The following is an 18,902-nucleotide window of genomic DNA, read 5'->3' as shown; positions in this document are numbered from 1 at the left end:
GGGGTAGATGGGAAAGTTATTTATCTTTCCTGTACAATATATGTGGTTTAATGTGGTTGATTGAAAGGATGAACTGAATGCACAGAAGACAAAAATAAGTCATAGCCTCTAAGGCAGGTTTTTATTTCTTATAGCCAGGTGTTTTGTAGGTAAGTGTTGATAACCTAAAGAGGGCTGCTTAGGAAATAGGCATCACTCATTTACTGATGCTTCTTGGCATAACAGTGCATGAACTAGTACTTGGTGGTGGTGGCTGGTAGGTACCACTCGCCTAACTATACACTGTAAAAGCTCATTTGAATGGTTTTTGGAATTACGTAAGGCTGATTCTTGTTCCTTTGTGTTTAGCACGGCTGTTTTGGGAATATGCAATCCTGTACAAGTCCCATTGAACACAATATGGATTGTACTTTTATGTTTTGTTGTAGATAGCAGGAGACAGTAATTTCATTAGTTTTTGTGGAATTGATCTGTGTCTAACATTTTCTAATAAAATCAGAAATGTTGAAGAGAAAATAATATAGTGCAGTGGTTCCTAGTTATCTATGCACTGCAGATCCCCTGTTTTTAAAAGCCAAGCCATGGACCCCCCTACTTTTGAAAATTTAGGTGTCTGGTAGTTTTTTTGTGTGAATGGTGCCATGGACCTCCTGCGTGGGTTACTGATACAGTGCAAGCAATTTTACTGAAGAAGTTCTGGAAATTAGGTAGCTAATGAGCCTGATTCATATAACCATCCAGTGTCAAAAGAAAATCTAGATATAGAATCATCTTAATTCACCTTTTTAAAATAGCATTGTGCTAGTATTAATATATTAAAGTAGCTAGATGCCTGCAGACTTGTGGAGGTAAGTGTCAATCCTAAGTCTGACACATTGATATTTTATGGAAGGTGTGTTCATTTGAATATGCTTAAGCAAAAAAACAAAAATCTCATTGCCTTAACTAGGAAGACACTTTGGTTTGAAAAGGCTGTATAAGAACTAGGTTACACTACTGAATTTCTTTAATCTTTACCACATCAATGGATGTAATTTCTCCTTGAAAAGTTTGAAAGGAAATATTGGTTAGAAAAAGTTGCATATTTAGACATGAAGGTTATTTGGTGCTGTTCTGAGGACACTGAAAAATTCCAAATTATCTCTTAAATGTAAGCAAATATAAAATTTGCCTAGGAGCAGATCAGAAGACTGAATCATGACTTTGTCCTAAAAGAAACTCCTTACTCTTCATATATGCTCTTGGGAATACATTACCAGGATGAATATTAAAGCTAGTTTCTAATATAAATTTACACTCAGTAGTCTTGTGCCTTCTTCTTCCAAACTACTCCATTCCATTTTATTTTGCCCTCTCCTCGTTTTCTATGTCTCTCTATTTTAAGCAGACACTCTGTGACCATTGAGCCTGCTCATTCCTAACTTACCTGTTTTGGGAATATACTTCGTTCAAGGCACTATAGTATGCCCTGCCTTGTATGATGCAGAAGATAGGTGTGTGCCGTTTGGCTTTCTCAATAAAAGCACATAGATTATATACTTGTTAGGGGTTGCTGTATTCAACTTTACTTGTGTGACTAGGTGACAGGTCAAAATGTTTTTATTTCAGCAGTCTCCCCTAATATTTTGTGTTGTGAAGGAATAGAATGCCTGGCAATTTGGATTATGCAGATTTATATGTGCCGTGTATGGAGTTGGTGGTGATTGGAACAGCATTTAGTGCCGGAGTGTATTTAATATTCAAGTGCATGCACTTCAGCATTCTGGGCTATTTTATTTTTGAAAAATGTGAATTATTCTGGATCAGTGTGTTTCAGCATATGATGCAATTTTGAGGATAGCATTACCTAGAAGAGATTTTGTTGCAAGGCCTCCAATCATTTCCCCAGTTACTGGGAAAGAACCACCCACTTGCTGATGGAAATAATAATTGGTTTAAAACAGCCTCCTGCAGCCTGGTTCTCTCCAAATGTTGTTGGATGTGACTCCCAACAAGCCCGGCCAGCATGGCCAATGCTCGTGAATGGTGAGAATTGTAGCCCAGCAACCTCTGGAGGGCAAACGGTTGGGGAAGCCTTTAAACAAGTGAGTTTTGACATAATTTCTGACAGTGGCCTGGCTACAGGTTCCTGGGACTTTGCAAACATGCAGGCTGCTGCGAGAGAGGCACTCACAGCTGCTTTCCTCTTCAATTGTCATCAAGCTCTCTCATCCCTAAGCACATGCTGTAATCAAGAGCTTGTTTGTGTTGTCCTGATAAACTATAGTTTGGCTTATTGTGATTTGCAAACCAGGCCAAGATATGTGATTATGCATAAAATAAATTAGTAGAAATAATACCTGTGGTTGGTTGAAAAACATGTGCTTGGTTATCCTGTTTACTTGGCTTGTCCTATATTCATCTTTTGGGAATACAGGTAGAAATGATGTCTTGTCATTAATTTCATTATATCTACAGGGAAAGGTAGATTAATTAAAGTCATCAATATTAATAACTTTCTGCATTTAATATTTTAATTATCATTGTTCCACAAAACTCTTTAAGATTGCCCAAATGGAACTACAAGCTTTATAAAAATTTACAATTGAAAAGGCCACTGTCATTGTGATTTAAAGACCAGTTTATGGCTAAACTAGTTTGTTTACAAATAATATTTTCTTTATAGAGATTTTAATAAGCAGATAAGAACAAAGTTTCTGTTAAGTACAATAATACACGTTTCTATATTTTAGTTATGTTAATGCTAATTACATATCACCCAGTACAATGCCTCAGTGTTTACAAGTGGAGACTAGTGAAAATTTCTTTTGTATATTCTGTACCTTCTGTATCCATTCTCTATTTACACAGTAGTAACACACACTGCAAATGCCACCCATTCATAACACTTATTCACACACAGTCTTAACAGCTGAATATCCATTGTAATAATGGTCCATGTTCTTTTTCTGTAGCTCTTCTCATCAGGTGTAGCATCTGTTTTTAGTAGGGCCGTGCACCAGATTTGGCTTCTGCCTCAGTCTCAGGCCAAATCAGATCAGAAGGATTTGGGCCTCAGTCAAAGTGAGTTGAGACAGCCACAGACTGCTTAAGTTGGGTTGGGTGGCCCAAAGGATCTGGGGCTGTTATGGGGTAGGGCATCAGGCAGGAAGAAGAGGCATGCACTGGGTTTCCCATGAAGAGGTGGGGTCCTACCAGATGCATTGCTGGTTGTGTCTTCCCAGGAGAACTGAATTCAGCGTGATTTACTTCTGAGTTGAATTGTATAGAGTTGCACTCTCAGGCTGCAATATTATGCTTTCACACTTGTTTGGAAGTAAGATGACAGTTGCACAAAAATGATTTCTAGATGGGTAGGGTTGAAATGATGGAAGCTTCATGAAAAGGAGATGAGAATGGGTTGAAAGGGCAGGGAAACCAACCAGGCAATTCATATCAGGCAAAGACATCCTCACTCCCTCTTCACCCTCTGGTGTGGACAGACAGCAGGAGATGCGGAAACACATCAAAGCAGAGGATCTGTAAAACAACATGCAAATTTTGAATTTAAACAGTGTGGTAATGTGAACACAGCATTGGACCTACTGGTTTGGGATAATTGTTCTATCTTGGACAAAATATTGGAACATATGCTGGCTGTTCAACTCCAAACAGTGTTGGAGGATGCAGAATCTGGTTTCTGGCCTGGTTTTAGGATAGATGCAGTCTTGGTTACCTTGGTGAATGACTCACACTGGGGAAATGGATACAGGAAATGCAAGCCAGTTGATTTTCTTGAACTTCTCAACAGTTTTCGATACCACTGCCCATAGAACCTTTTGGAGCCTAAGAGGCATGAGCTACCTTGTGTTGCTTTTTTTCTAATATTTGGGGTATAAATCCACTAAATAAGTTACTTATTAGCATCCTATTATCTCCTGAACATTTCTTTGTTTCAGTAGGTTGTCACTTCTTTAATTCTGCTAACTCTTCTGTCTTTTGTTTTGCAGTTTTTATCAACTGATTATTAATCATGTTTTATGTTTCTGTGTTTAATTTATTTTAGCTGCCTTCATTGGTTCAAAGCTTTAACTGGAGAGTTGGAATATAAGTACTTTAATTGTATAATCCTTCAGCTTTCTATTTAAGGCTAAACATTGTTTCTAAGTCACTATGTTTGCTTTTTTTTATAAATCAACATTGACAGTAGTGTTAGGCAGTCAGATCTCCTTTATCTACAAAATGATGCTATTCATTCCAATAATCCTTATATAGAAATATGACATCACATTTTATCTTGAACTCTTTTCTGCACCTTACTGTGGCTTATTGTTGTTAAAATAATCAGTGATAAATTTAACCCATTTCTGTGACTAAATACATTCGTTTATCTTTTAAACGTCAAAACATAAATTCACTAGCATACATTTTAAATAATGTTTAATGTTACATCTGTGTTTTATCATGATGAGATCCACTTCATATGTAGGTTTATGCAGAGCTCTGCAGAGGAAGCATCAGGCTGTTGTCCAGATCTTAATCCCTAATGACTGGGCTTTTTTAAACAAATGGAAATTCTGACAGTTTGTGCAGATACATGTTTATACAAAGAAGTGGCTGACAGCCAAATGTTAAACCCATCAGTAATATCAGAATCTCCTCAGTGTGGTACATAGGTCTTCGATTTATAACTGAAAAATGGCTATCTTTACTAGCAAAGTACCTGTAAATTTCATGACTGTAAAGGGAAGCCAGGCCTCGCTATCCCCAATTACAGATCAGCTTGTTTCTGTCAGATAGTTTTGGCAGCTATACAGGTGAAAGGTGAAAGGGAACCCACATGGGTAGAGGAGTTATCAAATAGTTTTTGTTTTAAAGTTTTCCAGATCAGCGGTACTCCGTGAAAACACCTTTTAAAACAAGTTAGAAAGCAAGATCAGGAGAATGTGGTAGATTGTGTTGTTCATCACTACCATCATCACTAAGATGTGCAGCAAGTATCCCCTTCTTTCTGTCTCACACACATGCATACACATGTGTCACATTCCACAAGGTAAACAGAATAGCAGTGGAAGTACTGTTTGGGAGACAGTACTATATTGGTAGCATTGCTAAATATATTTATTTAAATGGGCAATAAATATATTAACATCTATTTATTGCCTGTTTAACTTCACTCTTGAAAGAGAATATATTATTTTTAACTTTGAGCTTCCTCCAAGTGCTGAATGCTGGAACAGTTAGGTGCAGAAAATGAGGTTCTGGTCTCATACCTGGTCCACCTGACTTACTGCAGCACCAAGCTAAGCAGGGCTATCTACATTTCAAAAACTGATGCTAGGCTGCAACAGGGTTGAGTCCTTGAAGCTTTGCTCTCAGGTTGTGTCCAGAAAACTAGCACTGGGTCATTAACTTCTGGGGTGAACCAAGGCTGAGAGTTAGAAGAGCTGCTGAGAAGGCCTAGGCTAACAGTGCTGCTGAACCAGTATGAAACCATTCCTATATCAGCTTCAATAGAGGTATATGACCCTGAATAAGAAGAAAATGAATGGGTATGAGAGGGAGGAGAGAGCAAGCAGGTAGTGGTAGGGTTATCTGTGACATCCTTCTTCTTCCTGTTGAATGAATTCTGCTTCTGAAGCAAGGTAAGGAGGATATGAAGTAAACTCATAATTTTCGATATCTGAAACTAACATGTCAACACAATCCCTATTCCTAGTAACATATGTCAAATGTTTATTGAATACATAATTTGTTCAGACTGTGGCAGAAATCCGCCCAATATTCATGGGAGAATGTGGTATGATCTTTTAGAGCAGTCAAATGAAACTTTATTACATAGCATGACAAAGGTATGTAATTTTATCAGGACAAGTTATTTGTTGTTTACTGGGTTGGGGCACAGTAGAAGCTATTGGTAATTGCGGCTCTGCCAGTGGGCACACGCTTGCAGAACTCTCCTGACCTGACCACCTTGTCCCTCCCCATCCTGATGAGTGCGACACCCCACCACAAGCCACTACTGCATCCTACTGTAATCTTGTGGCTGCCCTGAACCTTTTGTGATAGGTATATATTGCCCACATCCTCTTTAAAATTTGACCACACTGTTTCTTCTCTCCACAGTAGCCACAATACTTTACTCTGCAAAATATTGTAGAAAGAGACATATTTGGGTGGCTTGGTTCAGTAATATCAGTGCAGAGGTGCCACATTAAAGGTTCAGACAATTTTCTTTGCATGCTCCTGAGAAAAGTTGGCTATTTCATATCAACAGCAGTGTTAACTGAGAGAACTTTGACTTGAGTTAGTAATTAATTTCATGGTTTAAGTTAATAATTTTGAAAATCTACTGAAATGACAATACTGAACTGTAAGATTTGCTAGCTTTATTTCATGGGAAAATTTGCTTTCTGTTCCTAACACTGAAAAGGATCCGCCTTCTCTTCTCCCACACTCTTTTTCTCCCCCTCCCAAGGGGTTGGCCTTCATATGTCATGCATTCCCACCCTAACTTGTCTCAGACTGCTGCAGAGTAGCACAAATACTTGGTTTTCTTTCTAGCTTGAGGGTGGAAGAAGCTTTCATTTCCTTGAGATCACTGGTATGCTGCTGTTGGAAGAGAAAATTGCTGAATTTTACAATTGTGTTAAACCTTTTGGTTAAGAATGCTGGCAAGAACAAATAGTAAAAATATGAAAAAGGAACTGGTTATAGAATCTCCACAAAAGTGCCCAAACGCAGCAAGTTCTGAGGCAGAAGTGGACAGTCCAGTTGAAGTTTTGGTAAGGTGATCTCTCTCTCTCTCTCTCTCTCTCTCTCTCTTTCTCTCTCTCTTTGTGTGTGTGTGTAAAAGGGAGAGAGGCTATGCAGAAACATTTCTATTTAGAAATCCTTGAAGGCTTGTAAAGTTTCTTAATTTTCTTTGTGATAAACAATTGCATCTTCTACTGTTCACTGTTCTGTTGTAATCTGCTAGTGTGACTTTCAGCGACTAATTTCTATATGAAACATTTGGTCTCTCTTTATACACTTTCTAATTTCTTTTCTAAACGGCCGCCTAATATTAAATTAATATACACAATCTAAAGTGGAAACTCTTAATCCTTTGATATTTTAAATAATATGATGAAGCAAATGTTCTGCTGTCCTCAGTTTAATTTTCAGGGTAGGGTGCATTTAAAATACTTGAGTGTTTGAAATGTACAGTACAGATATTGTTGCCTTTGCTATCTTGCAGTACACTTCTTAAGGGAAACATTTTTTGTATGTGCAGACTGAGAATTCTAGTCCTCTTGTTGAGCTTGATTATAATCAGGGGTGCGGAAACAAGGCATGCAATGCACTTCTGAGGAATCATTGAAAATATTATGCTCTTTGTGACTGATGAGCTTCTATGTTCCACGGGCGACCTGTATAGTTGTACAAGTTGTACAAGAAGTTTCTGGTTGCGTACTCTTTTTGTAAAATCTGCATTAATTTTGATATGTATTGTTTTCATTTGTTTTGGGGGTTTTTTGGGGGGTGAGAATGTTATGACTTAATAGCTCATGAGTTGTGACACCAAAGGAAGTATGGTTGGACCTTATTGTGTGCGAGGTCCACCAACACACTGCACTCAGATAATTAGTTCTTTCAGCTGTTTGGCAAGACATTAACTAGAACATTGTGTTAAAACAAAACAGCTGCAAGTGAGCAATTGTTCCAATTGGCAGGCACTCTTCATTAGACCTAGGTGTATTGTTTGTTAATATATAAATGGCTAATATCTACTAGACAGTTTTCAAACATGCATGTTCTCCATGGAGAAATAAAATAAACACGGCAAATGTTTTGCCAGAAAGAGATGCATTTTAAGGAGAAAGCAATGAGCAGTGTGCTAGATTCCTGCTTGCTTCTGTTTTTGAATATCCTTCCTGTAAAATCCTTGTGGATTTTATATTTGGATGCATTGTACTTTCTTAAGTATTTGGGAAGGGCAGTGGGGATGGAAAAGGAGACATGTTATGTCTTAATAGCTCATGAGTGGACCCCAAAGGAAGTGCACACTGCTAACAAAATTGAATGGAGAAGTGAGCCACATCCCTTGTTTTGAGAAACTAGTAATCAGTGGGTGTATATTCTAAATAACATCCAGGTTTTCATCAGAGATATTCTAAGCAAGTTTTCTTTCTCTCAGCCCTTCTTTTGCAATGCTTCTTTATTTAGACACATTGCATTTTCACCCTTATGTTATAAACAAATTAAATGTTAAAAGTGAAGTTATTCTGCATGCTCGTTATTGAAATTATTTTGTACACTTCAAATGAGTTAAAGTGGGAGACGAAACATTCATAACTTCATTTTTGTTGTGTAACACTGAAGTGGGAACTATGTAGAGAGATCTGCAAGTTACGTATTATGCTTGTGCATCTAGCTCATGGGAAAGATACCAATTACGGTTGTAAAAAGAAGTGCTTTCTGTTTCCCACCTGGGGAAACAATCATGGCTGTTGCCTTTCACATGTAATTTCAGAATGTATTGTAATGGTTAAAGGTAGATCACAAATGAAACCATATCGCAAGGTGGATTTCTATTAACTATAGAAATAATATCCTTGTTCAACATAATAGTAAGCCATTGCTTCACTCTATGTACATAAGTTAGAACCAACCCAAGCAAAGCCTTGGGACTATCCTGTCCCCGTGTGACTGGGTGAAGGACTGCTGCAGCATTATGTATGAACCAAAAATGGTTGTTTAAAACACACTCACACAATTTCTAAACAAACCAACTTCAGAACATAGGTTCATTGTGCATGTAGTGCTAAACTATAAACAGTAACATGAAAAGTCAGTCCATTATGGTTAACAAAAAAAAGTGAGTTTAATGTGGAAAGTTGAGTAGTGTTATTTCTTTGTGTATTTTCTTAGAAAAATTATAGGGCAGGATTCAACTCATTGGACCTGCTAGCAAAAGCCCACACAACTACTTATACTTAAATCCTACCAAATGAAAGTAAGCTTGATAAGGATAAGTCATGTACGGATGAAATACTTCATTTTTTCCTACCTCTTCGCCATTCATGCTTTTCATGAAGGGAGAGAGGAATGCTCCAGATACTTTGCTCATAGCTTACCATGTTTTTGCAGTAGGGTGGGGAAGTCATGGTGGTGAGGCAGAACAGACTGGTCTTTAATTGTGTACCTAAAGGGAATATATATGCTGCTTTCCTACATCTTGCTTCCCTCACTCCTTTCTTCAAGTTCCACAGCTCCTTTACTAGATCACCTTCTTGCTGTAATCCATGTTAGAGTAAAAGGTAAAGGTAAAGGACCAGTTAAGTCCAGTTGGGAACAACTCTGGGGTTGCGACACTCATGTCACTTTACTGGCCGAGGGAGCCGACGTTTGTCTGCAGTTTTTTCGGGTCATGTGGCCAGCATGACTAAGCCGCTTCTGGCAAACCAGAGCAGTGCACGGAAATGCCGTTTACCTTCCCGCCGGAGCGGTACCTATTTATCTACTTGCACTTTGATGTGCTTTCGAACTGCTAGGTTGGCAGGAGCTGGGACTGAACAATGGGATCTCACTCCGTTGCGGGGATTCGAAATTCTGACCTTCTGATCGGCAAGCCCAAGGCTCAGTTGTTTACACCACAGTGCCATCTGCGTCCCTACCCACCCACGTCCCATGTTAGAGTAGTAATGTTTAATGCTTTTACCACATTGGACACACAATTATTTTAACCAATACCCTTTTGAGTCCTTAATTATATAACTTCTCTTGTATGGTTTGTACAAAACAAAGTAGTGAGGAAGGAGCAGAAATGCAGACTTTACTTCACATGAATGGGTCTCAGATTCCAAATTCAGCCACATGTATACAGAGTAAGATTGTAAGGATGAGGACAGAAGAAAATGAAATATAGAAAAATACAAATGGTGATCACAAATGGTGATCATTACCTTGTTAAGAATGGCCATTCACAAAGTAGTTGATAATACAGAAATTATGGCATTGATAAGCCAATTAGCACGTGCAGTGTGGAAAAAAATACCAATTGTGCTGATTTAGATGTAGTCTGAATGTAGTATGTCAGATGTAGTATGCGTCTGAATACCAGTTAATAGAAACTGTAGAAGGGCAGAGTATGTCTGAGCTCAGGTGATGCTTGCAGGTTTCCCATAAGCATCTGGTTGTCTACTGCAAGAACAGGATGTTAAACTAGATAGGTCACTGGCTTGTCTTATGTTCTTATGATAGTACAAGTGCTGAACTGCAGCCTTACAGACCCATGTAGCTGTCCAGGCAGGGGGTGGGAGTTGCCCCACACCTGCTGCATGGTTCATTACTTTTCAGCAGGCCCTTTTCTTGTGCTACAAATACCTCTGTTCACTACTTACCCCTAAAGGTCACAACATGTAGTTCTGAATATATTTAAAGAGTGGAGTAACTACAGTGAAACTTGTGTTTCCAAATGTGTGTGTTTTACAGGGGTGAAGCTATTTCCTAGCATCTTGAGGCCCAAAAATAACCGCTTTAGAGGTAGTATTGTATGTAGCCTATAACTTTTTCCCTGTTAGACAATGGTTTATAGAATGGAAAATATCTGTAAGAGGGAGCACAGGGGAGAATCTACTTTCCTGGAAAGTGTGTCACTGTAAGTAGTGCCAAAGTCAATATGTTGTCCTCTATTCTTTTGTTGAGAATGATGAAATATCCTTCCTCTTACTGAGGATGTGAACTCTAGAAAACATATCAGAATATTCTCTTAAATGAGATGATTATTGTTAGGGTTATGCATAGGTGTGTAAGGCATTAGTTTCAAGAATAGCATGCAGTCTTAACGAGGCCCCTGCGGCTAAGGTTAGTAGATTTCCATATGTTTCAGTAGGGTAGAAAGGATAGGATCTTGTCCATTAGAGCCAAATGTAATCCATGCTATTCAAAAGAAGATAAGAGCAGGTTCACTGGATCAGGCCAAAAGACCATCTGGTCTAGCATCTTGCTCTTACAGGACCAGCCAGACGACAAGCAGCACCTGAGTGTATGAACACTTCCCACTGAAGACGGTGGAAATACAACATAGCCATCATAGCTAGTAGGCATTATATGCTTGTTTTATTTATATTTATAAACTGCTAAACCTTACAAAACACCACAGTGGTTTTTACAACAATTTCTATTGTTTGTTTTAAGGTCATACCCTGCTTTCCACCATGAAGGTTTCAAAGCAGCTTACAACAACAAATAAAGTACAACAAATAAAGCAGTTATCCCAAGAGAAATCAGTTACTGCCCATGAGTCAGCTCATCCTTCCTGTAAAGCCTGTAGAAATAGGAGAATTTCTGGCACCTGACAAAATATGTACAATCTCATAGCTGGGTTAACTTCAATGGGCGATGTATTCCACAAGGCAGGTATTATGTACCACATGTAACTCATTGCATTAATTCAGTTGTGATTTTACCAATGTTACCAGTGTCTAGGAATATCTGTAGTTGGCACACCAGCCAAAACTTACAGTAACTACTCCCGGCCATTGAGGCCACTTGAGCCTCCAGTGACAATTACAGATCAAGAGGTACTCCTAGACTATATAAATATTCCTTCAGAGGTAGTATAACCCCATGCTGAAAAGGTAACTGACCTATATCCAGAACAGCACAGACATTCACCCACAGAGCCTCCATTTTACCAGGATTTGGCTTCAGTTTATTGCTTTATTAATATTCTGGAACAATAGGCTTTGAAATACATTCTTTATTTTATTGTGTACCTACATGTGGTTGCAAGATGAAAGGGGGAAATAATCCTATTTTTTGGATCAACATGTGTCAGTACAAACAACAAATAATCTCCCAGTTATTCATAAACCTTAGCTTTTTCTTCAGTAGATTAACTACTTTGCTAGAACATAGAAGTAAATATGTACGGTGCCTTAAATCTTAAAACATTGTCATGATAGGGAAGAATAACTTTTACTTGTATTCAAACAACAAATTTTATAGTAAAGTAAATGAGGAAAGGAGTTTAAAACTGGTTGTGGGTAGAGATCTGGAATATAAGTGTCCACACTGAGGAAGAAAGAAGGAGGTTGTAACTTTTTCCAGGCTTGGCTTTAACGGTAATATTTCTAGCTGCTTTAATTGGTTATTTTTCTATTGGAAATGTGTATTTATTGGGGCTTGAACCTCTCATTTACATTGTGTGCATATACTTTGCTTGAACTTTTCGTGCTATTATCAGTATCTTGTAATCTCACCAGATGCCTTTTTCATAGGAAACTTTCCATGATATGCTTTATTTTGAAGCTTTCAGGAAATAGCATTTCAGGAAGCATATTTAAAAACAATAGTCTGAGCTGTGTTTGTAGGAGATATTTCCACCTGATACCATAAAACCAGTGTTCTTTCTTAGTGTTGCCAATAGACCTGGGCCCTTGTCCAGAGAACCACAAAAGCAAGAGAACATTGCATAGATGGGCTTGTTCTCTTACAGTGCCAACTGGAATTGAAGCAGGAGCTTAACACAGTGCTGATCCACAGTTGAAGGAGTATAAACAGGGGAAGGGTGTGCCTCTAGTTGTGTTTCTCCTATTGCAGATTGGGATTATGAAGCTTTAGAGTGAAGACTCTCGCATGTTTACCTATTAGACTGGTGAGGAGAGCACAAAGATGGCACTTGTTCAAGTGTGCACATACAGGCAGCTGTGTCTGAGACACAGCACTAACTGGTTCACCCATAGCCCTCTCCACAGTTGGCTTCTGCACCTGTAGTATGGCTGATCTGGAAGATGTCTGCATACGTGAATTGCATTCTCTGGATGTATGCAACTGGAAACTCTTTCACTAGCTGTGAAAGAGGTTCAGTATCATTCTGATTCCCAGTGGTAAGAACTGGGTATTTGATCATGGATTAATAGTCATTATTTCCCCACCCCATAGTATCATTAATCTAAACAGTGGTGTGAAAAGTACAAATTACAGGATCTAGCTCTTCCATTTGTTCGTGTATATTTTCTTTGGTGGAGGAAATAACTGTTATGGTTAGCAGTTCATGCACAGGGGTAACAGATTCTTTAGGTAGCTTGTTTCCATTTTGAGATTAACGAAGAACTAGTATTTGTTAATAGCACCAAATGGAACTAATTGACATGAAGGGGTGTGATTGGATCTCAGCTAGAAGAGAGATGCTATCATTGATCTCTATGTAGTGTCCTTTCCAAGGGGCGGAGGAAGGTGGGGGCGGTTGCCCTGGGTGTCACCACTGAGGGGGGTGACATAATGCCAGGTGGCACTCGGGGGGCCTGCAGCGCGCCCGAGCCACCGTCTCTCCTGGGAGAGATGCGGTGGCTTGAGCGTAAACAGGCTCCGCGCTGCCCAAACGGTCCACCTGCCTACAGCCGCGCTGTAGGGCGGCTGAGTGGGAGGAGGCAGGTAGACCCTGGAGGCCCCGCAGAGTGTCCTGCCCCGGCTGACCTTGCCCCATGGGCGGTTGGCCCCACTCACGGGCGCAGGGCACACAAACCACCCCCAGGCGCCTGATCGGCTTGCTCTGCTTCTGCCCTTTCTGCCATTTATAAGGCAGGCTAATCATTTAACACCAGAAACAAATTTAGCAGCAATACTGTTGAATTGAGAAACAATTTCCTTTGAAAAAGATTCTGAATTAAATTTAGATTAGGAGTAAACAAAAATAGCTCATCCACAGATTTATTGGCTTATATTGGCTCAAAAACTCAAGTCAAAGTTGATCTGTTTCCTAATACTAGAATGTTCAAATTGCTTCTATTGTGTTTTACTCCTTTGTGCCATGCTGTTGCTGTTTCAAACACTGAGAGAAAAATGAAGATACTAAGTAAACTTGTGTCTACAATACTCTTTTGGGAAAATGTCTCTGGAGTCCTTCATGGTTCTGTCTTAGAAGCAAGGCAGAAAATTTGCTGCAACTCTTAACTGTACACATTCCAGCATTTAAAATCTGCTACCTGGCTTATGCAGGCAATTAAGAAAATTGATGGTCACTGATTTTAAATGTGTATGTGTTGTATTATATATAGATTTTATTGTAAACTGCTTTCATGTTTTTTATGATACAGTGGTATAGAAATACAGTGGTACCTCGCAAGACGAAATTAATTCGTTCTGCGAGTTTCTTTGTCTTGCGAATTTTTCGTCTTGCGAAGCACGGATGCACCCTGGTATTAACAATTTTAAGAAAAAGGAAACAAACTCACAAGATGTTTCCGTCTTGCGAAGCAAGCCCATAGGAAAATTTGTCTTGCGAAGCAACTCAAAAAACGAAAAACTCTTTCGTCTTGCGAGTTTTTCGTCTTACGAGGCATTCGTCTTGCGAGGTACCACTGTATTTAAATAAATAAATAAATAAATAATACACGTAAAAGTTATTTATTCCTATATAGCATAATAAAAACATTTCTGGTTTGCTATGAAATGTGGTTATTGCTTTCACATACAGTTGTGTGAAATACCTATGTCACGGCAATCTGTTTCTAATAGAACCTAGATGGATAGCTATATCGTGTCTGTTAAAGTTTTGATACTTTTCTGCAGTACTCCTTTCTCAGAGTAGGGTCAGTTACCTTTATGTTCTTTTTAATCAGTGTTCCTTGATTAAAGGAATTTATCTTTCACATTCATTGGCAGTGGTCCACTGCTTTTAATAAGTCTCATGCTGATTTGTTTATTTGCAGAAATCATTAGATTTTGCAGGTGGTTTCGGCGAAAATATGTATAACTAGAGATGTAATGATTTAGTTATCTCTCTGTTGAGTAACAAGTGGGATATTAACAAGTGGGATATTATGGTCAAGTTGTATTTCAGCCAGAAAAATGCTGTGTGTGTGCGCCTTGTCATATTTCTTTAGGGTTTGGTCTATTTTATTATGTCGACAGTTTCCACGTTTACTTTTGAAGTTAAGTTTGCCTATTCTTTTGCATGTGGGTGTTCTTATTATTCTTTGAACTAAGTATGCTCCGCTATACAAACAATTAAAGCATACTTTTCTTTTCTGTGATAATGTATTGTGTTCTCTGTAAAAAAACAAAAACTAAAACTTAGTTGCACACTCCCAGTTCTCTAGCCTCTCCTTTGATAGTGTTTCTTTCCAAATATAACATTTTGTTCTTTTGAACTCCATCCAATATGACGTTTTATTTAACAGGAATGTTCCCATGTGGTAGATATTAGAAAATCTGAATTAAATTTGACTAACCTGTGTGCAGTGTGTCTCCAAAGAAGCCTTTTTCAAATAAAATCTTAACATATGCTGTATCTTCCTCTGAATCCTGAGATAGGAAAAAATTATCTTTGATAGAAAGTCTTCTGATTTGCCTTGACTTACTTCATATAATTGTTAAATATTGGAACTTAAATTCCCACATATTGTTGCTGATGCAGAGAAATTTTACATATTTTCCAGTAAAAGGAGCATTCAGGAGAAAAATACGGTACTTTATGGAAATTCAAGCAGAAAAGTGAACTTAAACCATTCTCGTACTATTTTCTGCAAGCTTCCTTCCATGGTATTTACACAACTAAAGCTTTTCTAGATAGCAATAAAAACCTTATCAAGACATGTAAAGTGTCCTATTGCAGCATAATTAGTATTCACAGTTTCAGCTAGAGGTTTACCTGGATCCATGATCCAAAAGTATTTTTGTTGTTGTTCAGGGATTCTACAGAAGATAATCAGTTGCTCACTTGTAGTTGGGCAATAATTGGCATAGTTTTTTTATGTTACGTGGAGTATTTTTGCTTAAATTGTATGTATGTATAATGGATAGATAGATAGATTAGATAGTGGTATTACAGTTATTTCCAAGCAATTAGAATCAGATTGCTTAATTGCAGCAAAAGATATTAGAGGTGTTTGCCTTGTGTTAAGAAGGACTGCACAATATTCAGTGATAAGAGTAAAATATTTCATTTGTAAACTAGGAGAATACTTGAGAATAAAGCAGCTATTAGATAAAAAATGAAGCATCAGCTTAATGACATAATACTGTGCTGATTAAAAGGAATGGATTACTTTATATACATAAACCTGCATAATTTCTTAAGCATTTTGAACTTAAGTAAAACTTGAGTTGTGTCTCCATTATGTACAGCCATTTCTCCACACATGTTGGCTATATTGTTTTTTATACAAACACTTGGTTATCTGTAGTTCAGTTCAAACTCTGTTTCTATGGTATTCTAACTTTATTAAGTCTGCAATCCTATACACACTTTAAATGGAGCTTAATGTGTAGAATTGTGCTGCAGTAGCCCATGGGCATAAATCCACATAAGTATATTTATAAATATGTGTTATCTAATAACTTAAATATTTCTATTTCTTTTTAGGCAAAACCAAAGCTCATTGAACCAATAGACTATGAAAATGTCATTGTTCAAAAGAAAACTCAAATCCTCAATGATGCCTTGCGTGAGATGCTGCTTTTCCCTTACGATGACTTCCAGGTAGCGTCATTAATTCCAACACTAACAGGTTTTTTTAAAGTTATTGTATATTACCTTGTTAGCTATAACGCATCAAATGCTATTTCCTTTAAACTTATATTCAGCCTATAACCTAACTGATTTTACTGGTTACTATTGCTTCCCCTCCCTCTAGGTGTATATATATATATATGTGTGTGTGTGTGTGTGTGTGTGTGTGTGTGTGTATTAGTACTTTTAAATTAGAAATATGGTAAACTCATGATTTACCATTATGAAGAAACAAGGCTATTGTTTCTTCTGTGCTGCTTACTTGCTTGTCTCCAGACTCTGTTCAATATCTTGGTCCTAATCTTTAAAAAAAAATTGTTTTTATTTGAGTGACTCCTTGTACATTTGTGTCTGCATGCTCAGATCAACATCTGAGGTTTTGTGTCTTGCTCTGTGTGTCTGATGTGCAGACAGGTACAGATTCTCAGTCATGGAATCTAGCTGCCCTTAGGGGTGCTGATGTAACTCCCATCACTATGTGGTTTTGCCATATAGTGACACCTTGGCTGTTAAGACAGGGTCTTTGGGATTGCACAACTTGGCTTTTGGCAAATGGCTGTGTAGCTGATTTCCCCACTGTCTTTTTTTTTTTGTCTTTCATTTTTGTTTGCTTCTGTGGCTTTGATCATATTCATTTTTTTGTTATAAAACTCTTATTGATTTTATTGTATTTTGTATTGGTTATTAATTTGATTAACTTATCAATTTTGGAGTTCTTTTTTGAAAGAAAAATAGAATACAATTTTTAAATAAAAAAGGGAAAGTGTACTATGAAATTTAATATGTTTAATCACCTCAGTGTAGCTATAGGAGCTATTTTCCCCCAAGACAGTTCTTTATTTAAAAATATAAACAAATATTCTGCTTCCAGAATAAGCTTAATTGTGTGCATTTCTTCAGTGACTTCTTCTTCCTTCACCTCACCACAAAAGATCGTATGTGGAGCAGAGGCGGGGATCCTTTTTTTAGTCTGAGGGCCACATGTCCTTCTCAGCAATTTTCTAGGGGCCACATACACCAGTGATGCACACAGAGGCAAAAGTATGTGGAGCAAAAAATGAATTTCCCCCCTTTATATAGTAGGCTGTTCTCTACACAAACTTATGCGTCCATCTCTGTCCCCAGTCAAGGCAAGCAAAATGCATCATCAGAGTTCAACGACATATTTCAGCCAGTCAAAAACACTCAAGGAGGTTGCAATGCAGGACTAGAGGGCAGAGTCAGAGGTGGTTAGAGAGTGTAGTTTGGGAAGAATCCCAAGGGCCAGATAGAGAGGCTTGGACAACTGCTTTTGTCGCTTGGGCCAGAGGTTCCCACCCCTGATATAGAGACCTGGTTGTACAGCTAGCATAAAAAAAACAACCAGCGGTGTTAGTTTGTCTCACAAGAAGACTTGGATTTTTTACTGCAGCCATGTGAAAGTATTTTAACTGCTCTGGGATTGACCACTATAACTGGCTGTGGCATGGTGACATTGTTTTAAAAAACACACAGCAAAAACTATTCTGAAGGCTCTCCAGCTATCATGGAAGTAACTTAAACTGGTATGTAACCATTTTGACAGAGATGGTGCAAAAAAATGAACATGTAACATAGCATGGCAGACCTGCTTCATGTGTTTGCTGTATCTTCTTGAGACTTGCAGGATCTTCTGGGGTTTTACTATTCATTAAACTCCTTTAAGAAAATGAGCGCAGTTCTAGCTGTGAGATTTCTCTGTTTCTTGTTTAAGCCCCATGTATCCTGATGCAAAGTAAAATGTGTGATTTTTTTTGTTGATATTTGCCTGAAATGTTTGGTATAAATACTGGATTTAATTCATGGAATGCTGATATTTTTTCTGGATATGAGCATGTTACTTTTTTTCCTTTTTTCTTTTTCTTTTTGGTAAATGGCCTTTGTTTTAAAGAAGGATGCCCTCCTTCTTTAAAGGGTTTGAACTATGTTTATCTGTATGTTTGGATAATACTATTTTTAGCAGAACAAAGGAAGAAGTATGTTGAGCATCCATGGAAAGACCAGTATTGAATGCAGGAAGCAGGTGTTGACTGCAAACAATAGCAAATGTATATGTGGCTCAAAGAAAGTTAAACATCTTGGGATTTGTTAGCAATCCAGTAAGACTCCAAATAAGTTTAAAACCATCCTAGAGTGTAGGCCATAATCTTGATAAGAATTATTGGAAAGACATCAAAGTTAATACGCATAATGTACTTTACAAAACAAATTAAACTACCAGTTCTGCCACAGAACTGACTTTCTAATGCACAATTTGATTTGTAATACAGTAGTAACCATGGTGTGTTACTGTACTCCATATAATATGTAATGTAATACTCCATTGCTAATAGCTATGGAGAGAGTCAGAGGACTATTACATCAAAAGAGGCAAATCACTTGGGGATCCTTTGTTTGACTGAAG

The 18,902-nt window shown here is 37.9% G+C and overlaps 1 protein-coding gene across 18 annotated transcripts in view; it reads left to right on the top strand.

The window, feature by feature from the left end:
- DOCK9 (dedicator of cytokinesis 9) overlaps positions 1–18,902 on the top strand; it is a 134,221-nt gene that overhangs the window by 50,312 nt on the left and 65,007 nt on the right. For 17 of the 18 annotated variants that reach the window (XM_081908111.1, XM_081908110.1, XM_081908114.1 and 14 more), the window contains one exon: positions 16,334–16,450. In XM_081908111.1, coding sequence (XP_081764237.1) covers positions 16,421–16,450 — 30 coding nt within the window. In that variant the 5' untranslated portion in view covers positions 16,334–16,420. Of the gene's footprint in view, positions 1–6,505; positions 6,765–16,333; positions 16,451–18,902 lie in introns of those variants that run through there. The other variant, XM_081908117.1, reaches the window with a different exon arrangement.

This window comes from Podarcis melisellensis (genome assembly GCF_964234715.1).
Source record: "Podarcis melisellensis genome assembly, chromosome: 4".
NCBI lineage: Eukaryota > Metazoa > Chordata > Lepidosauria > Squamata > Lacertidae > Podarcis > Podarcis melisellensis.
This window is presented reverse-complemented; position numbering and strand designations above follow the sequence as displayed.